Source organism: Trichosurus vulpecula, chromosome 4 (genome assembly GCF_011100635.1).
Source record: "Trichosurus vulpecula isolate mTriVul1 chromosome 4, mTriVul1.pri, whole genome shotgun sequence".
NCBI lineage: Eukaryota > Metazoa > Chordata > Mammalia > Diprotodontia > Phalangeridae > Trichosurus > Trichosurus vulpecula.
Window position 1 is genome coordinate 163,225,034 of NC_050576.1, and position 26,700 is coordinate 163,251,733.

Sequence of the window (26,700 nt, forward strand, 5' to 3'; positions counted from 1 at the left end):
ACTTGAGTTCAGTTCAAAACAAAACAAAAAACATATAAATCTATAGTAAAAATGAGACCTCATGGTTCATGTGAAAGGGCTGGACTTAACATCTGAGTAGAAGGAAAGGACACTACCACATCCTAGCTGCCATCAAAGGGAAAAAAAGATAGCATCTGTTCCTTGTATGGGGGAAGTGGGGGTAGAACACTGTAAACCAAAGAGTTGTAGGACCTTGGGCAGCAAGTCCCTGGGTCTCAGTTTCCTCATTTGTAAAATGAGGCTCCTGGAGTAGAGATAAGGCAAGGAAAGACTTTCAGATACTTAGTACATGTCTTTTATATACAGTGTATGTTTGTACATATATACAGATGGTAAAAGTAGGGACGAAGCAATTGGTATATAATAAAGTGTTTTGATCAAACACTAATTAGAATAACCTTTGGTTGGGGGAGTGTGTGAGTGAGCGAGTGTGTGTGAGTGTGTGTGTGAGTGTGTGTGTGCGTGTGTGTGAGTGTGTGTGTGTGTGTGTGCGTGTGTGTGAGTGTGAGTGTGTGTGTGAGTGTGTGTGTGCGTGTGTGTGAGTGTGTGTGTGTGTGTGTGTGCGTGTGTGTGAGTGTGAGTGTGTGTGTGAGCGAGTGTGTGAGTGTGTGTGAGTGTGCGTGCGTGTGTGTGTGTGTGTGTGTGTGTGTGTGTGTGTGTTCAGGTGGGAAAGGGTGTTATTTTAAAATTTGGTCCTAAGAGGTAGCACCATGTATTCATTCTCAACAGTATTCTGGGATGGGAAAAGAAGGCAGCATCTTGAGAAGAAAAAAATATCCCAGCAAGGAAGAAACTGAAAGAGGGTGATAGGTCTAGAATTGCTGAATTTCTTCAACAACTCTTCTAGATATCCAAGAATCTTGGTAGGATGGTGAAACATGTGTATTGGGCAAGGAAATACGCCCGTAGGACGTGACAGGGTGGCAGATGTACTAGCAATTATCGTGTCCAAATGAGGAGAGGGATATGCCCAGAGGATGAGAGAATGTTGATGGTTGAGTCCAGACCACCAGCAACTACTCTCCATTCAATCCTGTCGTTCTTAGGAGCAAGATAGCCCCTAAATCTCACCCTCCTCTATGTCCTGTCAGGGGAGCAGAGCCTGTTGGGCTCCTGGCCCTTCATATGTGTTTGTGTGTCTCTCTCTTTCTCTGGGGTGGCTTACCAACCCAGTTGCTCAGAGCATCACAAGACATGGTGGTTTTGAAACCCAACCACCTCTTCCTCCTGCTTGGTGGGAATCAGTCTATTTGCTCCCAGCCTACTTTCTCCATCTGCAGGAAGCTCTCCTTGGACCTAAAAAGCATTCTGGTTCTCTGAGGGAGCCCAATCCAGCTTCTCCAGTGGATCAATAAGTCAGGAGAAGCCCAAAGCACCAGCTCATCAGCAGGTAGACTGAAATGACATTGAGAAGCATCTTTCTTGATAGTTCACTCAGTCCTTCTTCATGCCACGGAGTTTAGCCTACCTGAAGCCTGAATGCTCCATGCATTTTTGGGTCTATCTTGGGAAAAAGTAGTCTCTGTTGGTAATGTCATAAGGACTCTGGAGGTCCGCAATGTCTCTCCCGCTGTGCCCTGGGGTGTTGGTAGGCTCAGAGCTACTCGCGGACACTGATGGAGGGACGAGGGGAGCCAGAACCATGTTTGACTGGAGCTTCTCAGGGGCCAGCTGACCCAAAGAAGATGGAGGGAGCACGTTTGGCTTGCCTTCTTTCAAAACTGTCAGCTTTGACTTTTTTCTGTACCTTGATAATACATACACACATAGAGAAACAAAACAAGAAACCCAAATGATTACATGCACTGACAAATAATTTTTCAGCAAGGCTGCTCCCTTACATCCTGAAAACCATTTCTGTCTGGCCCACTTTGATGAGGCCAGGCTCCCAGGTCAGATCACATAATCATAGATTTAGTGTTGGAAGGAACCATGGAGATACTACTGAGGTTGACCACCTCATTTAACAGGTGAAGAAACACGAAGAGCTTAAGTGATCTGCCAAGGGTCATGCAACTAAAAAATGCCTAAGGTGAGATTTGAACCCAGGTCCTCCTAACTCCCAGTCCAGTGCCCTCTGCTACACCCAGCTATCTATCGAAGGGATCCTAGTCAAGTGTTTCACAGTGCTGTCTGTTTCCAGAAGGTCCTAAGTCAAAGTCCTTAAACATACTTCGGAGTTGCTGTTAAATACTTGATAATTGGCAAAAAATATATGTGTAATTTAATTTTTAAAGCTGCTGCCTTTCAAAAGCACCCCCTATGTAATGGACAACATTATTCCGACTTTACAGATGAGGAAACTGAGACAACCCCTTGAGGGGCAGTTCTTGAGACTAGGATTTCAATTCCTATACTCAGCACTAAAACTATTTAATTTGAAAATAAGGGCATATTCTTTTTACTAGAGAAGAAAATAAAATGGGACCTCAGACAAACGAATGCCACTGCTGACAAGCAGTGGGCAAAGGCGTTTTCAGCAGTGAGTGATCAGTAAAAGGTAGGGTTGCGCCGCTCCCTCCCTCTGTGGCCCTCCTGCTTCTCCCTCTGTTGATGTTCCTTCCTCCCCAGCATCTTTCAACACAGCCCATGGGAGATGTTGCCTCCAGGCTCCCCAACTCTTGGGAGGCATACTGAGCTTAAACAGCTCCAACAGAGCCCTGCTGTGGGTACCATTCAGGCAAAAGTGACTCATTCAACAGGAAAGACAGTGTTAAACAGGAAAGAGATAGACATCTCTGTGATCACAGTTTCTGATGGAGGGCTCAGCCCCAGGGGCCTTGTGTGAAAGGTAAGTAACTGAGAAGAGCAGCTTGGTAGTCCAAAGAAAGATTCATTATCAATGACCCAAGGTCCGGTCATATCTCAATGATCTTGGGACAGATGACCTATGCGTTGGACAGTCCAAGCCCCTTGACTTCTTTTCCTTCTGCATTTGGAACAAGAGAATCTGAATTCAAATCTCAGTTCTGCTACTTCCTGTCCACATGACCTTGGAAAGTCTCTGCACCTCCCAGTACCCTTTATACAGTAGGCTCTTAATAAATGCTTATTGAGTTGGATTCAGCCTCATGTCATCATTGGTAACATCAGAATAGGAGAACAAAATTATCTCTAAGGCCCCTTTTGGCTATGACTCCTACAATCCCACTGCTGCTCATTCTTGGACTAGCCCTGGATTTATTATTCCTCTGAAGGTGGGCAAGGCAAGGGAGATCATAGGATCAGATCGAGCACTGGAAGAGACCTTAGAAGCCATCCAGTCCTACCCCTTCATTTTTACAGATGAGAAAACTGAGGCATAAATGACTTGCCTGAGGTCATACCGATAGATAGTAAGTGGCAGAAGGTGAGTGACATTGCACAGCCCTCACTCACTCAAATCAAAGCCAACTGCAAGTCATGTCACCATTTCCCTGATGTCATGGTCCTCTTTGAGAATGAAGGACAAACGCAACAACAACAAGTGACAGAAGAAGCATATTTGATCTCCTCATCAAATCCAATCCAATTTTCCAAGCTGAGATCTCTAATTTCAATTTATTCATCCTTATAGGTTAGCTGCTTTGGATGGGGGAGGAAAATGAGCCCAGTATTCAAAACAAACAATGGGGACTTTTCTTGAGTTTCATTTCTCCGTACTAACTTTATCCATGTTGCTATTTGGCTCTTAAATAGCCTTTAGCCCTTAATCTGGGACTCAAAGAGAAAAATGTAATGGAGTCTGCAGTACCCTGGTGAGACTTTGACTTGCAGGTGCTTCCAAATAGTAGAAATGAGCAGGGCCAATGACTGCATGCTATATCACAAACCTCAACAGATTATATCTAACTTCCTTGAACCCTGGACTTACATACAATGAATTCAACCTCAGTGGACTTCAGTCTTCCTATCTGTAAAATCCCTACCTTCCATCTTTTTTTTTTTTGCAGGGGGGAAGGCAGGGCAATTGGGGTTAAGTGACTTGCCCAAGGTCACACAGCTAGTAAGTTTGTCAAGTGTCTGAGGTCACATTTGAACTCAGGTCCTCCTAACTCCAGGGCCAGTGCTCTACTCACTGCGCCACCTAGCTGCCCCCTTACCTTCCATCTTTTTAGGGATACTAGGATGGGCAATGTACACAGACACAATCTTAATTGTGAGATAGGGTTATCATACTTACATACATGTACATGTATGTATATGTATGTTTGTATACGTAGGGAAGTTCTTACCTAAAAGTACCAATCAATTCCAGATAAGTTTGCTGTAAAGCAGATTCTAGAAGTGGTGTGGTGTAATGAAAAGAAAACTTGACTTGAAGTCAGGAGAGACCTGAATTCAAATCCTAGACCACGCTTGCTAGCAGGAATACAGAGCAAGATGTAGAGCTAGCTTAATAGCAGAAATGGAGCCAGTTCAAACCAGCTCTTAAGAGCAAATTGTTACATTTTCAGTGTGAGCATTTATGTCTCAGAAATGGGCAAATGCCACAAATCCAGGCTTGATTTATCATTTTGTTGATTTCTAGGCTTAAGAGACGGATGGAAAAAATGATGAGGGTGTTTACACCCTCATTAAACTTCCAAGTGCATCATGTCTACACCTTTGCAGAGAGCCGTTTGTAAATCACTTACCAACACAACAGCCCTGCTTACTCGACCTAGGATTTCATTAATAGAGGGAACTTCCAGATAAGGAAATTCCCTCTACCAAGGCAGATCGGCACCTTCTCTGCAACATACGTCAGAGTTGCCCGGTGCACTACAAGGTTAAATAACTTGCCCAGCTCCAGTATGTGTCAGGTGAGAATTTCTCTGAGTCTCAGTTTCTTCATCTGTACGATGGAATAAAACCTACCGTGAAGCTCAAATAGCCAGCAATTACATAACAGATCGAGGTTTGCAAAGCGCTTTACCAATATTATCTCATTATCCTCACAACAAGTCTAGGAGGCAGCTACAATGGGTATCTTCATTTTACAGACAAGGCAGCTGAGGCAGATTGAATTTAAGTGACTTGCCTAGGATCACATAACTAGTAAGTGTCTGAGGTAGGATTCAAATTCAGATCTTGACTCCGGGCCCAACATTACACCACTTAACTGTGATCACAAATGAGATCGTGTATGCGAAGCTCTTTGCAAACCTTCAAAAGTGCTCTTGGAATGTGAATTGTTAATATTTTCCTCGGCGGGGTGGGGCGGGGCAGGCAGGAAATGGTCTCTTAAAAAAAATCCCACTTTAAGATTGCAGAATTATAGTGGTTGAAAAACTTCATCCCTTGGGGACCTCATCTGGCAATTACGCTTTCTGTACCAAGCTAGGACTGGTCTGTGGGCAATAGGGTCACTATGTCCACATCTGTTCTACAGCTAGATGGCACAGTGGATCGAGCAGGAAGACTTGAGTTCAAATCCAGCCTCGGACCCTCCCTAGCTGTGCGACCCTGGACAAGTCACTTAACTGCTGTCTCCCTCAGTTTCCTCGTCCGTAAAATGGGGATAATGGCACCACCTCCCTCACAGGGTTCTTGTGAGGATAAGATGATATAATATTTATAAAGCACTGAGTGCAGTCCCTGGCACATAGCATATAAATGCTTATCCCGTTCCCTTTCCCTTAAACCCATCGTTTTCTGAACTTTCTTATTTCTGCCAGCGATACCACCACCCTTCCAGTCACCCCTGTGGATTGCTTTCCCCAACCATTGAAACCTATACTGATCCTGCCCATGTTTCCCAATGGGCTCAATCCTCTTTTTTTTTAAAGATGAGGTCTCTCTCTCTCTCTCTCTCTCTCCTCCCCATCTCTGTCTCTCTCTCTGTCTCTGTCTCTCTGTCTGTCTGTCTGTCTGTCTCACCTAGGCTAGGAGTACAGTGGGGACTGAGGCCTGAGTCCACTGCTGATCAGCACAGAAGCTTTAACCCTCTCTGTTTCCCACATAGGCTATATAGACCATATGTTCCCCGGGGTCAGGGTGAGGAGCTCCCCATCCTGCTACGGGGCTTAGTAATGACAACTAAGTGGCTTTAGCCCCACTGAAGCTCAGAACTCCCAAACTCAAGTGATCTGCCCCAGCCTCTTCTGGTAGCAGGGATTTACAGGCATGGGCCTCCACACTAGGGGTTGGAGAATCAAAGGATAACAGTTCAAATTCCAACTTTGCTACTGATGTCCTTGGTCAAGTCTCACCTCTACCTCCCTTGGCCTCAATTTTCTCACCCATAAAATGGGGGGGAAGGGGGTAGACCAGATGGCCTCAAGATTCCTTCTAGTTTTAAATTTATGATGTTATTACATATTCGCTAGGAGAATAGTAGTCAAAGGGCACAAACAGAAAATTGTGAAGCAAGAGATAAAAATTGTCAATAAACACTTTAAAAACCGTTCAGATTCTCTAATTATCAAAAAGATTTAAATGAAATTTAAACAAATTTAAGATACCAACTACCCTTTCTTTTTGTGGGGCAGAGTGGTTCAGACCTGCGATTGCATTGGTTTAGGGTTAACTTCCACCAACTTGCCTGGAGCACTAAGAGATCAGTGATTTGCCCAGAGCCATACAAGTAGGTTTCAATTCGATTCAATTCTACAGAGGCAGAAACTAGGTCTTTCTGATTCTAAGACCTAATTCTAAACCATACACCCAGAAAACTGCCCAAAATAGCTAAAAAAAAAAAAAAGATAAAATTCCATTGTGATGTCCGTTGTGATGGACAGTGGGCAAACAGGTGCCCTATTGTTGGGAGGACTGTTAATTGCTGTAAGCCTTGTGAAGGCCAATCTAGCGGTATTCAAACCAAAACATTGAACTGGTCCTTCCCCTTAATTCAACAATCCTGTTGGTTCATGGGATTCTGAAATGGGAGGAATTTTAGCTATCGTCCAGTTCACAGGGGTCAAATCACAGTCCATTGGCTTCCAGTGGCCTATAAAACTCCCCAGTGCCACCTGAGCCAGACTAAAATGTCATTTGGAATTATTTCAATCGATTGGGACACAGTTAACAAAGTAAATAAAAATACAATACAACACGGATAATATTAATGTCTATTAACACAGTAGGTGACAGAGTAGGTGCCAGAGCTAGTATTCTAACCTAGGCCAAAATCCAAAGGTCTTTCCATTAAACACAGTTGCTTCTTATTGCTGGGATTATATGGGAGAAGAAACAGACACAAATAAGATTTTGGGGGATGGGAATCGAGCTTTATAAATATTATATCATCTCATCCTCGCAACAACCCCATTTTACAGATGAGGAAACAGAGGCAGACAGGAGCTCAGTGATTCACTCAGGGTCACACAGCTGAGTGTCAGTGTCTGTCTCGGACGCCGTCTCAGTGTCTGAGGCTGGATTTGAACTCTAGCCTTCCTGCAGTGCTCTATTCACTGTGCCATCTAGCTGCAGAACAGATGTGGACATAGAGACTATTGCCCACAGACCAGTCCTAGCTTGGTACAGAAAGCTTAATTGCCAGGTCCCTAAGGGATGAAGTTTTTCTTTTTCTTTTTTTTTCTTTTTTTGGTGGGAGGAAGGCAGGGCAATTGGGGTTAAGTGACTTGCCCAAGGTCACACAGCTAGTAAATGTGTCAATGTCTGAGGCCAGATTTGAACTCAGGTCCTCCTGACTCCAGGGCCGGTGCTCTACTCACTGTGCCACCTAGCTGCCTCTAGAATGAAGTTTTTCAACCACTATTATTCTACAGTATGATATAATAATATCATAAAAGTATCAGTTCAATTTAATTTATCTCCTAATGAATTGTCAGGTTCTTTTGGAAAGACAGGAACACTGCTGCCTAAAAGGACAGAGGATCCTATCTATATTAATAAGCTTAATGCCAGCCCCCACTCCAGACAGAATTATAATCAGCACAGGACTAGCCTGGGAGAATGGGGCTTTGCCTCAGGGCACACGTAGGGGCAGGGGCAGGGAACAGCCCCTTAAAGGTCTAGGGTATTAGGGAGAATGAGCTTTGAATGCACTCATGATCAGACGATCTCCTGTGCCTTCCCCCCTTTCCCCATCTGACTGTCCTCAGCACTGCTAACATCCTTTCCCAGCTCATCTGTTTCTGCCTCAGGTTTAAAAAAAAATCTAATTATGGCTCTGGCCCCCAGACATAGGTTCCCATGAAAATCACACCCAAAGCTAAGATAAAAGAAAGGTGGATTTATTACATTTCTTTTCCACTTGTTACCTAATTCCGTTTCTCAAATCACAAACAGTAAGTGCCCCCAAACCATCCTGTACTAATTTCTTTTTGGCCTCAAGCACACACCAATTGGCACATTTCTACAGTTAAATCAAGAGAACTGTAATTTTTCCTCCACGGTCATTTTTTTGTTAAATGAGCCAACTGCTGAGCTAAGTTGTTTAGAGATTCAGAGTGAGTGTTAAAAGCAAATAACTGTGTAGAAAGTGTTGAGGGTATGGGTGAAAAGGAAATCCTGCTCCTGGTGCCGACATCTGCACCACCTCTTCTTAAAAACATATTTACAAACTGAGAGCAAGGGATTTTGTATCTTTAGTGGAAATTTGGCTATTCTGTCATCATGGCCCAGAACCTGATGACTATTATTTTAAGGTGTCCCAGTCATATGGGCATCAAAAATTCAGGTGGCACAGAACCAACCCCATTGGGGCCATCTTACCTCATGATAATGCCAATGAATAGAACCATTCCCAAGACCAGGCTTCCACCAGCTAGTAGGAATGTGTAGGGTGAATGAGTAGAACCAGGCGCTGTAGAAGAGGGGGAGACAAACAAAATACAGGTATACCTCATTTGTTGAGCTTCAATTTATTGCATTTGGTTTTGTTTTTTTGTTTTGTTTTGTTTTGCTTTTACAAATTGAAGGCTTATGGCAACTCTGCATCAGTGCCATTTTTCCAACAGCATGTGGTCACGATGTGTCTCAGTGTCACATTTTGGTAATTTTTGCAATATTTCAAACTTTACCCTTATTATTATAATATCTGTTATGGTGAGCTGTGATCAGCGATCTTTGACGTTACTGTTATAATTGTTGTGCGACCCCATGAAATTTACCCATATAAGACTGCAAACTTAATCCACAACTAATAACCCTAAACCGGCCTCTAAGTGTTCGAGTGAAAGGAGGAGGATGCAGCAAACTTCATTGTGGTCTTAAGAAATTTCCACAGCCACCCCAACTTTCAGCAGCCATCAACATCGAGGCACGGCCCTTCATTCCAAAAAGATTATGACTCGATGAAGGCTCAGAAGATGGTTAGCACTTTTTAGCAAAAAAGTATTTTTAATTAATTAAGATTTTATATATATATATATAATATTGGTTTTTTAGACATAATAGTATTGCACACTTAAAAGACTACAGTATAATGTAAACATAACTTTATATACACTGAGAAACCAAAAACTTTGTGTTACTCACTTTACCGCCACGGTCTAGAACCAAACATGTAACATCTCCAAAGTATGCCCGTATACTGTAGCATGTAGCATCATAAGTTTAGTATTATATTTAATATAGTATTATAAGTTTTGAAGGAGCTATCTCACACATAAAGACAATGATGATAGCTCACACATATAATAAAACTTAAATGCAGGAAGGATACAATGCTTATTGGTGTGGGCAAGTCCTGGTGTAGAAATTCCTTCCACCAGTACAGATCACAACTAGTTTATAAATTACTGGGCTCTGAGGCTCAGGGAGGGTTAGGGAATTTGTCCAGGGGGGCACAACTAGCAATCAATCAATAGACATTTATTAAGTGTCTACTGTGTGCTGGCACGATGCTCAGTGCTGACATAAACAAAAAAGCGGCATTGCCTGCGAGATGCTGACAGTTGAGTAGGGATGTAAGTGGTAGTTAGGAACCTGGGTGGGATCGGAAGGCAGGCTTTCCCAACTCCAAGCCCTGCACTCTGTTGACAATGACAACAACGATGTGGGGTGCAGTGAGGAGAGGGCTGAATTTGGAATCAGAGGCCCAGGGTTCAAATTCTGACTCTATTACTCACTCCTATGAACTTGGGCAAGTAATACCCTGTCTGTTCCTCAGTTTATTCATCTGTTGTAATGGATGAAATGCTAGGCGTGGGGTCCAGAAAACCTAAAGTTCAAATCCCGCCTCAGAAATGTTCAAGCTGTGAAACCTTGGACAACTCACTTACCCTCATTCTGCCACAATGTTCTCATCAGTAAAATGAAGGCGATAGACTTCAGGGGTGGGGAGCCCTCGGCCCTCTAGGTCCTCAAGAGCAGCCCTTTGACAGAATCCAAACTGTGAAGTCAAAGGGCCACACTTGAGGACTTAGAGGGCCACCTGTGGCCTCGAGGTGGCAGCTTCCCCACCCCTGGCTAGACTGTCTCTAAGGTCCCTCCCAGTTTTAAGTCTATGATCCTATGAAAGGTAGGTGCTGGATTAGGTGTCTTCTAAAGACACTTTCAGCCCCAAATAATCAATCCTATGATGATCGATCACATTTAAGCAGCACTTGGAGGTTTATGAAGCTCTTTCACATAGCTTCTTTTATTCCATCCTCCCAACAGCCCAAGAAATTTTAGAGGTTAATAGCGAAATAGAACAAATACCATGGTCTCCATTTTACAGAGAGGGAGACTAAGGCTAAGGCTCAGAGAGGCAAATGACTTTCCCAGCTGTAAATGATAACACAGACCCTCTTCTATTCATCTTTTAATTAATCCACTTTAAAATTAATTAATTAATCCATTTAATTAGACCATTAACCTTTCCACTATACCATGTTGTTGTTGTTGAGTCGTTCTTCAGTCGTGTCCCACACTTTGTGACCCCATTTGGGGTTTTCTTGGCAAAGATACCTGAATGGTTTGCCATTTCCTTCTCCAGCTCATTTTACAGATGAGGAAACTGAGGCAGACAGGGTTAAGTGACTTGCCTAGGGTCGCACAGCTATTAAGCTGGGAGGTCGGATTTGAACTCAGAAGGATGAGTGTTCCTGACTCCAGGCCCAACACTCTAGCTACTGCACAATCCAGCTGCGTCCCTACCCACCACTATAGCATATGGCTTCTGAAAATTAAAAAAAATAACCACTCAGCACAAGTCCAATCATGTCTGGGCCAGTTTGGGGGCCCAGCAGAAGTGCCACCATTGCCTTCTTTCAGTATTTGCATACCCATCCTCCCCACCAGTCATAGAAAGGCAGATGGAGTTCTTTGGGTTTTTAAAGTCTGACCACAGTCTGGTGTAGGCTCGTAAAGCAGCTGTTTTGAACAGATACCAAGTCTCCTCCTTAGGGCACAGATGTGGCTTTGAGAAGATCAACATAAACAGCCCTTTACATTTGTATGGCACCTTACAATTTACAAAGCACCTTTCACGGGAACTCTGTGAGGATATATGGTGCAAGTACCCTTACGTCAGGTGATAACTGAGGCTCGGTTTCCAAGCTTCCTAGCTCCAGGGTGGATTACTCCAGGGTGGAGAAGTTAGGAGTATTTGGTAATACATTCTTAAGTAGTATGGCTAGGTGGTTGGAGTGAATGAAGTGGATGGAGTGTTGGCCTTGCAGGCAGGAGGACCTGAGTTCAAATATGGCCTCAGCCACTTCCTAGCTGTGTGACCCTGGGCAAATCACCTTACTGTTTGCCTCAGTTTCCTCATTTGTCAAATGAGCTGGAGAAAGAAATGGCAAACCAGTCCAGTATCTTTGTCAAGAAAACCCCAAATGGGGTCACATAGAGTGGGACATAACTAATTGACTAAACAATAGCCTTACCTTTTGAAAGTTGATGTCACAAAGGGCCACCATGCTCACCCAATCTTATGTCTGAGGAAGGCTTTTGCATTGGATAGAGATCTGTTCTGACCTACTCTGCTGATCTCTATCTTCTTGAGAAATCTTAGACACGATCAGTCAAATGTGTTCTCTTCCTGTGCTTTGGCTTCCAAATGACCATATATAGGGCAGAGGTTCTTAACCTGGAGTCTATGAATTTTTAAAAATATTCTGATAAATGTACTTCAATATACTGGTTTCCTTTGTAATCCAATGGATTTTTGTTTTTGTGCATTTAAAAAATTATTCTGAGAAAGGGTTTCAAACTATTTTTTTGTGCCTTTGATACAAAAAAAAAGTTAAGAATCTCTGATGTGGAGTCTACATTATAGACTTAGCTTTGAGAAGCTCAATGAATGCATGGCCCTGTAGTTAATAAAAAATAATTTAAAGCCCTTTAAGATTAGCACTTTATAGGTATTATCTCATGTGAGCCTTCTGAGAGCCCTGGGAGGTAAGTTGCACAGGCATTATCAGTTAAATGACTTGCCCAAGGTCACAAAAGAATGTGTTCAATGGGATTTGAACCTAGCCCCTCCTGACTCCAACTCCAAAACTTTGTCCTTTGGGCCATACTGACGCTCCATGACACTACTTATACTGTCCTCAGTTTCAGGTGAATCGCTCAATACCTCAAAAGACCCAGGATTTCACTGATATGATATGGATCACAATGCCACCCTCCATGTCTTTGTAAATTAAATCATGAATTGATAACTTCTTAAAAGAGAGGCTTAGACACCATCAGTCAAATATGTTCTCTGGGTCCTAAAACTAATTCTGAAATGTCTTCATACATAGAGCAGCTGGGTGGTATAGTGGATACAGTGTCGGGCTGGAATCAGGCAGACCCATCTTCCTGACTTCAAATCCGACCTCAGACACGTCCTAGTTGTGTGACCCTAGGCAAGTCACCTGTTTGCCTCGGTTTCCTCATCTGTAAAATGAGTTGGAGAAGGAAATGGCAAACCAACTCCGGTATCTTTGCCAAGAAAAACCCAAGTGGGAACACAGCTGAAAGGACTCAACAACAATCTTTGTACATATGCTATATGTGTGTGTATACACGTATACACATATGTATATAATATATATTTATATGTGTGCTATGTATATGTACATCTACATTGTGAGCTTCTCAGGAATGAACATTTTGCATATACTTATCTTAGCAGCAGCAGCTCTATCTCAGCTTTAAGTAATGCAGGACAGCTGGGAAGTGATTCTAGCATATTTCTTAACAGTTTTCTCCAATTCACATTTGTCAGATTGGTTTCCAACACATTATTCAAAATTACTAAGATTTTTCCACATGCACTTTCCCTCCCCAGCTTATCCCAGAGCTCCTAGAAGTGCAACATTGAACTCTTACCTGGCGAGGTGTTAGTGCTGCCTTCAGGGTTTTCTTCAAAAAGGCTCTCATTGTAGTTGTCTAAGGTAGTAGGCACCTGAAAACCACATTCCACAAGCACATTCGTTCAGTGAGCATGTATCAACCACTTACTTATCAAGGGCTCATAGCCCGGGCTCCATAAACTTCTTTACATTTTTTATAATTTATTTCAATAGAATAGGTTTCCTTTGTAACCTTATGTGTTTTATCTCATGCATTTGAAAACATTATTTTAAGGAGGAGTCCATAGGCTTCACCAGACTGCCAAAGGTTCGATAAGGATCCTTGGCTTATTATGTGCCAGGTCCCAGTGTCAGGTACTGGAGGATACAATGGCAGAAACGTTGTTCTGGTCCCTTTCTGTTCTGGAGGCCACATGTGGCCTTGAGGTCTCAGGTTCCCCACCCCTATCTATCCTTTCTCCCTCTGAGATCTTACCTGTTTTGGGTGCTCAGTGCCTTCCAAACTGACACCATGACCCTGGGGCTGTTCTGTGAGCTTTAGTGTTATATTTCTAACTGACTCCTTGACGCGTACTCCTCATACTTCCTTCAGAACGGGAGTGCGCTGGAGCCAGTTCTCAAATCAGAGAGCTGACTGTTAAATGTTCAGTGTGAGCACTTACATTTCAGAAATTGGCAAATGCTACAAATCAGGACTTGACTTACTGTTTCAGTGATTGCCTAAACTTAAGAAAGTGATGGAGAGGGGCAGCTAGATAGTGAAGTGAATAGAGAGCTGGGGGTCTTAAGAATCAGGAGGACTTGAGTTCAAATTTGGCCTCAGACACTTACTAGTTGTGTGACCCTGGGCAAGTCACTTAACCCTGATTGCCTCCCCAAAAAAAAGTGACGGAGAAAACAATAATAATGCAGACTAAACTTAAAAGTGTGTCATTTCTAATGTGGAAATATGTTTAACGTGATTACACAAGTATAACCTATATCAGATTGCTTGTCGTTTTTAGGGAAAGGAGAAGAGAGGGAAAAAATTTTGGAACTCAAAATCTTATAAAAAATGATTGTTGAAAACTGCCTTTACGTGTAACTGGAAAAAAGTAAAATAACATTTACATAAAAATATAAACAAACAGATAAAAAAATAAAAGCATGTCATTTATACTTTTTTTTGAGAACCAGTTGTTAAATGTTTAGTAGCACACCCTTCCTTCAGGTGCTTCCTATTGCCAATAAAATAATATCTCATTGAAGTGAGCCCCAGCAGAAGGGTGGGACTCTCTGTAGTGGACCCACCATGAAGCATAGATAAGGCCGACAGAGGACATGAGTTAAGAGGATAACAGTATGGGTAACTTCCTTTGGAAGGAAGTCTTTGTCACCATTGAATGTTGGAACCCTGGGATAAAACCTTGGTTACCCTGCCCTTGTTACAACTTTGAGTGAGAGTCAACTGAAAATTATGTGTGACATTCAAGGTCTCCCTCTAGCTAGTCTCAAATACCTTTTCAATCTTTTCTCCCACTACTACCTTACATCCAGCATCCACTCTAGCTCTGTTGAACTGCTCGGTAGGAGGCAGCATGGTACAGAGCATTGGATTTGGATTCAGAAAGCCCTGGGTTCAAATTCTACCTCAGACACTTACTAACTGTATGACTCCTGGGCAAGTAATTTCATTTCTACAGGCCTCAGTTTCCTCATCTGTAGATGAGGGGGGTTGAACTCCTTGATCTCTGAGGTCTCTTCCAGCTCTAAAGCTATGACCCCCTTCAGTGGTCCATGTGAATCCTAGCCTCTGTTTCCACCTTCCTGGAATACCCTCCCCTCTGCTGTCTGATACCTACAAATAACCTCCGGAGCTTTCCTTCAAGATCCAGATCAGATCCAACGTCCCCCTTTGGCCAGCGCTCACTGCCCCAGCACTCCACAAGGCCTCTCCCCCTCCCCCTCCCTAACAAAGAGCATTTATCATTTGTCCTGCTTCCCATAGATTATGATTATTGACCTTTTCGAGATCCATGTTCAGACTGAAAGCCCCTTGAGGTCAGGCATCAGCTCTCATATCTTTTTCACTAGCCTCTAATCCAGCCTGAAGGCCTAACTAGGGCCCTACACACAAACACTCAACAGATGTTTGTAGATGAACCCCCCAGGGTAAGACATTGTTCCCTTACTCCTTCTCAGCTCCCGCCTTTCCTTCCTTCCCTACCCCTTCCAAAGCCTGCACCACCTTTCTCTCTCCTCTCTCTCTACACACACACACACACACACACACCCCTATCTAATTTCCTGCCTTACTAAGCCTTTTTAGCTAAGAACATAATTCCTTAAGAATCGCTCTCTCCTCTCTTTCCTGTCTCTGTCTGTCTCCCTTTCCTTTTCTCCCTTTCCCCCCCTCCTTTTCTCTTCCCTTCCCGCCCTCTCTTTTTCTTTCCCCCCCATCCTTCCTTCCTCTTTGCTTTCTTTTTCCCTCTCTCTGTCTGCCCGGAAGGGCTCATCCTCCTATGAGTGGCTGGGCCACAAGGGTTAGAGCTTAGGGAATTATGTCCCTAGTTAAAGAGGCTTAGTAGGAAGGGGAAAGAAATTAGATTACTTAAGGAGGAGAGCTAAGCAGCTTTGCTTGTGATCCCTCCGTCAAATTATGATACCATAAGCGACTGGGGCAAAGATAGTCCAATTCCATTTTCTAAAAAACACCTATCAAGTTTCAGGGACCAACAAAGAGGAGCTAAGGGTCCTAGTGACAACTTCATAGCTTACCTGTGTAGAAATGAATAATCCTGTCCCAACGGCAGGGCTCTTGGTTTCTGCAGATTCAAGAAAAGGATCATTATTTATAATTAGGATAATAATTCACATTTTTATAATTTGGGGGGTTTTGGGGGAGGCGATGAGAGTGTGAGAAACATATTTACATTGTCTAGGAATAAACAGTACTTGTTGGAAGACCAAGAAGGTTTTTAATTATACCTTACATTTATTCCTTCTGAATAAATGGGTACATTCCCTGAACAGAGTACAGGAGAAAGTACAAAGACTCAGATGGACACCAGTCCTTTTATTGACCCCCACATCAAATCTCCTGCCAAGCTCTTCATTGGCCAGATGCAAACCCCTGACTGCCTACATCATGCCCTCCTCAAATGGCTCACTTAAGCATGTGTACAAGCCTCTAACCTTCACCCGACCAGAGGCCTGATCTCTGTTAGATCGAAGCTCTGACTTACATTCTGCTAAAGTTGGGGGGAGGGGGAGGAAGAGGGATACTTTCAACTCTGTGGAAACCAAACTGTTCCCCTTCCCCCATTCCCCGCCCCATCCCCCCCACCCCAGTTTCTTACAAGAGTTAAGTGACTTGCCCAGGGTCACACATCTAGTAAGTGTCTGAAGCCAGACTTGAACTTAGATTTTCCTGACTCCAGGGCTGGTGCTGCACCACCTAACTGCCTCTTTTCTAATGCTTTATGACATAATGGGTAGACAGCTGACCTTGGAGTAAAGAAGACCTTAGTTCTAGTCCTGACTCTAATACATACCAGCTGTGCGTGACCCTGGCCAAGTCACCTAATTTCTTAGTGCCCCAGGCAACTCTCTAAAACTAACCTGCAGATGAGCTACAATCTACATTGGGTTTCCAAACAGGAGCTCCCTATACATAGGAAATCATTTATCTGGCCATTTATGGTGACGAAATACTTTATAGACATTGTTTCTCTTGAATCCTATGAGGTAGATATTATCCCCCACCCTCCCCCCTTTTTTTTTATAGCTACAGAAACAGAAGCTTAGAGAAATTTAGTGTCTTGGCCAGGGTCACATGGTTAATCAATGTCAGAGCTAGGACTTTAGCCCAGGGCCTTTTAATTCCAAATCCAAGACTCTTTGCATCAAACTACCCTGCTCTAGGGTATTCCAAAAGATACCTCTGGGCTTTAAAAATGGAAAAAGTTCTGAGGCTTATGGCATGGACTTAGGAAACTCGTTCAAAGTCGGGATGGTCCAGATGACTTCTTAAAGCCCTTTCACTCTAAACATTCTCAGATTCTCTGTGGGAACTAACTCTTTCGAGGGGACAAAGGGCTGACAACTGGGCACTGAAATATGACTAGGATCAAGTGGAATGCCTTTTGGGTTTTGAAATATTTATTGTTTCTTGTTTAGTTAATTAATCCAACATCGAGAAGTTAAAAATATTTTGGGGAGGGTTTGCTAAGGAATGTCAATGTGGAGACTATATGAATTACTACATGGGAGAACCAAGAGGAGTGGATGGAGAAGATGGCAGCCATCAGATGAAGGGTAGCCCAGTGGCGTTTATTGTCAGGGGAAGAATGAACTCTGCCATGTGGTTCAGTTGAAGTCTGTTGAGAATTATTGAATATCTGCTGTCGACAAAGTGCTGTGCTAGGCGCTGGAGGAACAGTAGGGGGGAAGAGGAGAAGAAGAAAGTGTTCCTGCCCTCAAGGAGTGTATAATTTAGTCAAAACCAGGCATTCAGGAAAATGGAGCAAATTCAATTTGAGGAGAATAACAGAAAGACAGAGAGAAGAGTCTACCTTAGACTCAGCTGCTTCACTTGACACCATTGAAATAGAAGGTAGGAGGCATGGTGAGGAGGTAAGCCCCAGCAGAAGGGTGGGACTCTTGTTAGTGGCACCCACCCCACTGTGCAGCATAAATAAGGCCAGCAGAGGACAATGAGTTGAAAGGATGACATTGTGGGTGACTTCCTTTGGAAGGAAGTCTATGTCACCACCGAATGTTGGAACCCTGGGATAAAACCTTGGTTGCCCTGCCCTTGTTACAACTTTTGAGTAGAGGATGGCCAACTGAAAATTAAAGTGGGGTAACTTTTTCATCTCTGCCTGTGTCACTCCCCTACTCAAAAAGCTCCAGCGGCTTCCTATTGGCACTAAAATAAAATGCAAATGCCTCTTTTTGGCATTTAAAACCCTTCTGGCTCCAGCTTACTTTTTCAGGTTTTTTATAACCCTTCATGCATTAAATTTCCAAACTGATCTACTTCCTTTTTCTCAAACACAACATTCTACTGCCCACCTACATGCCTTTGCACAGGCTGTCCCTCACACCTGGAATGCCCTCCTCCCTCATCTCTGCCTCACAGAACTCCTAGTTTCCTTCATAGCTTAGCTCAAGTGCCACCTCCTACATGAAGCCCTTCTCTATCTTTCCAATTGTAAGTTTTCCTCCCCACCCTGATGGTGTGTGTACGTGATTTTTCCCCATATTGTGTAAACTCTTGAGGGCAGGAAACACTTTGCTTTTTAATTTGATGCTCAAGGCTCAGCATAGCACTTGGCACATAGTAGTTGAGACTTAATAACTGCTTATTGACTGATTGATCCTTCTGCCTTATGTGTTATTATTGTTCAGTCATGTCCACTCTTTGTGACCCCATTTGGGGTTTTCTTGGCAAAGACACTAGAGTCATTCACCATGTCCTTCTCCAGTTCATTTGACAGATGAAGAAACTGAGGTAAACAGAGGTAAGTGACTTGCCCAGGGTCACACAGCTAGGAAGTGTCTGAGACCAGATTTGAACTCAGGAAGATGAGTCTTCCTGACTCCAGGCTGGGTACTCTATCCATTGCAACACCTAGCTGCCCTTATAAGTAAATTCATCCTAAAACTAGGTAAGAACACCAAAGAACTAATGGATTGAATCAGTTTCATGGAAGCCAGGTCAAACCAGGGAGCCGGTGTCATGAAGACGAGACAACTTGATGAATAACTGCAATTCTGTCTAAAGTTCACAGTTATAGGATCAGCCATAGAAATACAGCCTTAGAGCAGAAAGGAAACTTAGAGGTCATAGTCCAACCTTCTTGTTTTGCAAATGAGAAAAGTAAAGTCTAGAGAGGTTAAGTGAATTGCTCAAGGTCACCTAACAAAAGAAATGTACTCTCTCGGATGTGGTTGACCATATCCCATTACGGCAACTAGAGATCATTATAGACCTTTCTAGCTTGTAAGACAAAAGCAGGTCTTGCAGGTTTTGCATTGTTATTTATAGGGATCATAACAAGATCCAAGATTTAGAGCTGGAAGGGGCTTTAGAGGTCACTGAGTCCCCCCCCCCATTTTACAGATGAGGAAACCAAGGCCTGAGAGATTAAGTAACTCTCTCAAGGTCACACAGAGAGATAGAGGTGGGTTTTGAACTGGGACCCTGAGTCCAAATCCAGTTCTCTTTTCACCATGTCATGAACATATTATTCTGTGTGTATGCATACATATATAAATGCACATATGCACATAAACTGTACAATTTAAACAACAATCATTTTACTTGATTGTATTCAGTTCTTTGGTTCTCATTTTATTTTGCAATGGGAAATAACCTACAGCAAAGATGGAAAAGATTTTTGTTTTACTTCAATCAAGGACTGTTGACCCACCGAAAAAAGGAATTAAGGGCAACACTCAAATGAAAAGTAATTTAATTAGTTAATTTGGAAGGTTGGATTTGAGTTTGAGAAAGAGAAATTTTAAATGCTCAAGGCACCTAGTTTTAAAATTAAGACCAGAGAATGCAATATTCTATTTAATAAACACAACAAATTTGTAAACATATGCCACCTATGGCAGCCAGGTGGCATAGTGGATAGAGTGGCAGGCCTAGAGTCAGGAAGATTCATCTTCCTGAGTCCAAATCCAGCCTTAGACACTTCCTAGCTGTGTGATCTTGGGTAAGCCATTTAAACCTATTTGTCTCAGTTTCCTTCTCTGTAAAAGGAGCTGGAGAAAGAAATGGCAAGCCACCACAGTAAGTCTGCCAAGAAAACCCCAAATGGGGTCACAGAGAGTCAGACACAAGTGAACAACAAAAATGTCTCAGGACTGTAAGTTGAAGATTGTGAAAAGGAACCTGAAGAAGAAACAGAGAGTGAGGAAAGGAGTCAGAGAGCAAAACAAGAGGAAAGAGAGAGACACTGAGATGGAAGAGTAGGGAAAAACTGTTAGACACAGCATGTGGGCAAAGGGAAAGAAGAGAGGAAGAGAGAAAGACACAAAGAGCGCTTTAAATGCTAATGAGCCAACGAATGCTATTCACAGAGTTTCATCTGCTCTTTTCTTTTTAAAGCTGAAAAGGACAACCACAGTAATTTTAGGAGTATCAGAGGGAAGAATTATTCTCTGACTCTGAGATGCAATGGAGAACTTTCTCTTTCTAGTCTAAACACGCTCTTGACCACCCCTGGTCTAAATGATCTCATAAATGAGACATAAACACAAGCCTCTAAAATTTGCTCTGAGCATATCTGAGCAGGTGCTTGGGTAGTCTTAAGGCTGTAACCATGGTTTTATTTATGAGGAAGGGTTAGGAAGAGACATTTAAAAGGATTTCTGAGAGGTTGGTAAGGTCCTTTTTCCAGCCTGGCAGAGATTACCCAATTACTTTCCTAATATTTCCTTTATATTCCTAATATTTCCTTTAAAATGAGGCCATCCAGACTTGGACACTTTAAGCTTTCATCAGTTATAAAGTGGAAAAAAAAACTCCCACAGATAATGAGTATTTGTGCAAAACCCAATAAAATATCTCCTTTGTGAAACGGTTGCTATGCAGCTATGGGTCATCTCCATTCATGTGTTATTAGCATCAAATTGCTGTTCTTTTCTCACTGACATCAGCAACAGAGAAAGCAGTCACTGGAGTGGGTGCTAAGACACCCTCTGCTTTGGCCATTAGCTCAGCTGGTTGGAGCTCAGTGCTAAGCCTGGATTAGGTGTCACAGAACCACAAAGCTTCAGAGCTGGAAGGGGCCTCAGACACCTTCAAATCCAAACTCATACCTGGAAGAAGATCTTGTCTATAACAGACCCCCACACACACACAGCCGGAAAGCAGTCTTCCAGTCTTCACCTAAACACCCTCACTAGAGGGAATCCCATTAGCTGTGGAGGCAGCCCATTCTACTTTTGAATAGCTCTAAATTGTTAGCAGGTTTCTCTATACCAACCAATTAATTATTAATTATAATTCTTAACTAATAACTATTATAATAATTGTTATTTATTACACTTATGCTCCATTGATTATGATTATTTTCCTACATTGATTATTATTTGCAAATCATTAATCGATTAATTATTATTAAGCATCTACTTGTGTGCCAGGCACTGTGCTAGGTGTTGGGGATACAAAGACAAGAATGAAAGAGTCCTTGCCCTCGGGGAGATTACATTCTCTTGTGGAGACAACATGTACATAAATAAGTGCATATATACAATAAATGCAAGGTAATTTGGGAGAGAAAGGCACTAGCACCTGGGGCCAGGAGGGGGGATCTTCATGTAGAAGGTGGGGTTTGAATTGAACTTTGAAAGAAACTAAAGGAGTTTAAGAACTGGAGGTGAAAAGGGGGTACATTCCAGGTATGGGGCGACAGCCTTTCAAAAACAAGGAGAGAGGAGATGGAGTATTGTGTGTGAAGAATAGCAAGGAAACCACTTTGGTTGGACTACAGTAGGGAGAGAAGGGAAACAACACATAGTGGTATTACAAGAGCATCCCCCTGAGCATTCCCAGAGTGGCTCTTCCTGGTTCCTGCTGACCTCTTGGGACGTGCTTCCAGCCATGCATATGACTCATGGAGGAGAGGTTTATGCTGTGAGATGACAAAGAGTCCTGTGATTGGCTGTTGAGCTGGAGGAGCTGATGACTCAGTGGATACACAATAAGATCTGACCTGCCCTTTTGCTCTTCTCTGCTTTTCTGTGCAGAAATGTACAGCAAATATTGTTTTCAACCTGCTTGGACAGAGGAGGAGTGGCCAGGCCATTTCCCAAGCCAGCCCTCTAAGCCACTAAAGTACATGTCTTGCCTAGGCAAGCCTGTGCCTAGGTTTGGGGTGCATCCCTTTTATGTTTATTCTGCGCTGGTCTTCGGCATGTGAGTACTTATCGTGCAATGGTCCGGGATGCTCACAACTTTGTGAATTCAAAATGACCATCAGGTGGGAGCTTTTTTTTGCGCATGCATTGAGTCACCTGTTATTCTGGCTTAGTATCCAGTTAAGGGCATCTTCATCATCTCATAGTGCCTTAGCGATGAGTCACACATGGCTGGAAGCCAGGCCCAATGCTCCCACAGTGTTAGCTGGAACCAAGAGTGGCAACTCCCAGCATGCTCTCTGGGATTCCCTTGTTAACTAAGTCAGGAAAAATCAGATGGCCCTAGATTGTAAAGATCTTGAAATGCTAAACAGAGGAGTTTTATTTGATCCCAGAGGTAATAGGGAACCACTGGAGCACAGGAGTGACATGGTCAGACCCAAGCTTTAGGAAAATCATTTTAGCAGCTATGTGGAGAATGGATTAGAGAGGGGAGATACCTATGACAGGAAGACCAATTAGGAGAATATTGCAATATTCGTGGGGGTGGGGAACCTGCCACCTCGAGGCTGCATGTGGCTCCTTAATCAAAGGATTTATTCTGTAAAACTTGGACTCAGTCAAAGGGCCGCACCCAAGGACCTAGAAGGCCACATGTGGCCTCGAGGCCCCAGGTTCCCACCCCTGACTAGGAGACTTAAGTAGGGTAGTAGCTATGTGAGCAAAGAGAAGGTGAGAGATTTAGCACCTACCTCTCAAAATTGTAATGAGAACAAAATGAGCTTATTTATAAAGCACTTTGCTTAAAGCTATATATAAATGCTAGTTGTTTATTATTATTGTTATTATTGAGGTAGAATAAACAGGACTTGTCAACTGTCTCCTTGTTCTCCTCCCTGTCTGACCAACTTTTGGGCTCCTTTGTCACCTCTTCATCCAGGTCACGCTCAGTAACCACGGGCCCCGACTCTAGCTTGGGCCCTCTTCTCTTCTCCCTCTGTACTATCTCACTTGGTGATCTCATCAGCTCCCATGAGTTGAATGATCATTTCCATGCAAAAGATTCCCAGATCTGTATGGCTAACCCAGATCTCCTTCATGAAATCCAGTCTTGAATCGCCACCTACTTATTGGACATCTCCAACTGGATGTCCCACAGGCATCTGAAATTCAACAGGTTCGAAAGAGAGCTCATCATCTTGCCTTCCAAACCTTCACCTTTTCTGACCCTCCCTGTTGAGGGCACCACTATCCTCCCAATCACCAAGTCTTACAACATCGGGGTCATCCTCAGCTCATTCACACTCATTCCACATATCCAATCTATTGTCACATTTGGTTATTTCTGCTTTCACAACATCCCTTGTATGTGTCTTGTTCTCTCCATTCACACAGTTAAAACCCTGGTACGGGTCTTCATCACCTCATTGCCTGAACTGTTAGCAGTTCATCTGAAAAAAAAAAAAATCTTGGGGCTTTAGATGATTACATTCTTAATATGATCTAACTGTGCAATACTGCTCTTAATAGAGCTACTCCTTAAGGCAATAAAATGTCTCATATTTGTAGAATCAATAGAACATAAGTTCCTTGAGGGTAGGGATTGTATAATTCTTGTCCTTGTATTCCTAGCACCTAGTACAGTCACTGGCATATAGTAGGTGCTTAACAAAAGCTAGTCGAATGAATAAAGGAATATAACACATTAAAAGTTATAAAGATAGGACTTTCAGGACAAAAGAAGAATGAGAAGTCACAGGAGTTCAATATATAACTCAAAAAAATTTAATCTGTTAGAGATTTTCAAAGGAACATTGTTTTTAAGAAATAGCAAAGGAGGGGCAGTGGTGCAGTGGATAGCGCACCTACCCTGGAGTCAGGAGGACCTGAGTTCAAATCCAGCCTCAGACCAGTTGTGTGACCCTGGACAAGTCTTTAACCTCAATTTCCTCCAAAAATAAAAAAAAAAAAACAAAGGAAGAGATATAGATCAGAAGAAGCAGCAGAAATTGAAGGAAAAACATTCAAACACTGGCAACAAAAGCAAAAGGAATGAAATTAGAAATTTCTGAGGATACAATAAAATGGAGAATGGACACACTGAAGGAATGCAGGAAGAAATGGAATTAGCAAAAAATATCAAGAGGTGAAATAAAAAAAGAAAGGGCTTAAGTGAAAGGGTCTAAGAGATTCTAGGACAAGATGATGATAAAATTCTTCTGTTGGCAGATATCCAAGGGAAGAAAATAAACAAAACAACAGACTCAATGAATAAGAGAATTATTTTGCTGGAGAGAGAAATGGTGAAAACAGCAGCTAAAGCCAAAACAACAAGCCCAGGAAATGACGCAACTGGAAAAAAATGTGGAATCTATGCAGGCAAAAATGATAGATGTGGAGGGCAGGGCACAAAGAAAAAAAATGAATAACTGTCAGGCTTCCCAAAAAACTGAGGGGAAAAAATCTGATTGCTATATATCAAGTAATCATAAAGGAAAAAAATTTTAGGAAAAAAAAATTTTAAAGGACAGTTTGTAAACTAACAGCATTCACAGGATGCCAACAGTGGCAAACCCCAAATTCAACTCACCTAGACATTGTCCTGTAAGAAAAGCATTAGAAGGGCTAAAGCTCAAAAAGAGATAAGTCCAAGAGAAAAGCTAAGGGCAACAATTAAAGGATCTTTTATTAGCTTTATTGGGTAAAAATAAGATGATCCAAAAAGGGATATAGTGTTGGAATTAGAGTAAGGAAAACCCAAGTTTGCATCCTATCTTAGGCAGTTACTCATTGTGTGATCCTAGGCAAGTCAGTCAACCCATCAGCCTCAACTTTCTGATATGTAAAATGGGGACAATAATAGCATTTACCTCCTAGGGTTAGTGTGAGGATCAAATCGCATGACATATGTAAATGTCTTTGCAAAAATAAAAGTGAAAATGCTACATTATGTAAATATTCTTGTAATATTACATTTACAATGTAAATAATTATGTAAATGCTAGTTATCATTAGCTAGTATTATTAAAGGGAAAAACTGCCTCCTGTGGTACATGAGATGGTGACAACACTGACAAGGGAGAGAGCACTGACCTGCTCAATTCTTAAATCTGCTTCTGTTTTTCTGCCAAAGAAAATGATTTGGGGCCTGAATAAAAATGGCTAATGTGGATTTGAAAGCCAAGACAGGTAGGGAGATGGTAGGAGTACACCTAGCTGCCTTTGAGGAGGTCCAGTTACCAGGTCTAAATGACCTAGATAGATAGCCCACGGTGCTGAAAGATCTGGCAAACGTGATCGCTGAGTTACTGTCAGTGATGTTGGAAAGACCATAAAAAATAAGAGAGGTGCCATAAAATTGGAGAAGGACAAATATGTTGTCCCCATCTTATGCACAATCACACACTCACACATGCACACATGTGCATGCGCATGTGCACGCGCGCGCGCACACACACACACACACACACACACACACAGAAAAAAGAATAGAAGAATTTGCAAACTATTAGCCCATGAGATTGCTTGACTTCAATTCCTGGCAAAATTCTACAACATAACATTAAAGGGATAGTTAGTGAACAACTAGAAAAGGAAACAGTGATCACAAAGGACCAACATAACTTCCTCACAATGGGTCATGCTGAAAAAAAATCTCATTTCTTTTTTCTTTTTTGGACTGAGTTACTAAACTTCTAGATCAAGAGACTACTAGAGATATATAGTTTACATGGATTTACATGTACATACATAGTTTATATGGATTTTAGGGAAAAAAAGTTTTTACATAATGTCTCATGCTATTCTTGTAGGAAAGTGGGGAGATGTAGCGCAGGAGATGAGACAATTCTGTAGATTCAGAACTGGATAAATGGCTGGATTGAAGAGGTAGTTAATAGGTCAATGGTGCAACACATATGACCCTGGGTTTTGGAAAGCTGTATCAGCAGAATGCAAGTTCTAGCTGGTCCTACCAAGCTGGAAGGGTTTCAGATACTACACTGGTAACAGACTGTTTTCCATTTGTGTGGTTATTCCTTCCACAGGTACGGATCACAACCCCTTTACAATTTGGGAGACAAATGGTCTTTAAGAATTGGTGTGCTCAAAAATCTCACCTGCCTGCAATCATCTTGGGGTGAGCCTTTCCAGACTTAGGCTGGTCCTCAGAAAAGAGATGGAAGATAGTTTGCTACCAGAGCGGTTCCTTGAGGGCTTGAAATGAAGGGCATTTTGGAAGGGGGTCCTTAGTGTAAGCAAACCCCAGGAATCATTCCTTGGTCTCATTCTGTTGGACATTTTTATCAAAGACTTGGAAAAAGGTACAAATGCCATGCTGATCAATTTGCAGGAGATACAAAACTGGATGTTAGAGTTGGGTCCACCTAATAATTTAATAAGAGCAGCTAGGTGGTGCAGTGGATAGAATGCCAGATGCGGAGTCAGGAAGACTTATCTTCCTGAGTTCAAATCCAGCTTCAGACACTTGCTAGCTGTATGACCCTGGGCTGGCCACTTAACCCTGTTTGCCTCAATTTCTTTATCTATGACAGTTTCTTCAGCTATAAAATGAACTAGAAAAGAAAATGGCAACCCATTCCAGTATCCTTGCCAAGAAAACTCCAAATGGGAGTCACAAAGAATTGGACATGACTGAAAACCACTG

The 26,700-nt window shown here is 42.5% G+C and overlaps 1 protein-coding gene across 1 annotated transcript in view; it reads right to left on the bottom strand.

Annotated features, from left to right (window-relative positions):
* Nucleotides 1-641: 641 nt before the first annotated feature.
* Nucleotides 642-26,700, bottom strand: part of IL6R (interleukin 6 receptor) — a 59,233-nt gene continuing 33,174 nt past the window's right edge. Inside the window, exons 7-10 of the mRNA XM_036756216.1 lie at nt 15,936-15,982; nt 13,195-13,270; nt 8,662-8,752; nt 642-1,768 (exon numbers count right to left, since the gene is read on the bottom strand). Coding sequence (XP_036612111.1) covers nt 1,522-1,768; nt 8,662-8,752; nt 13,195-13,270; nt 15,936-15,982 — 461 coding nt within the window. The 3' untranslated portion in view covers nt 642-1,521. The remainder of the gene's footprint in view (nt 1,769-8,661; nt 8,753-13,194; nt 13,271-15,935; nt 15,983-26,700) is intronic.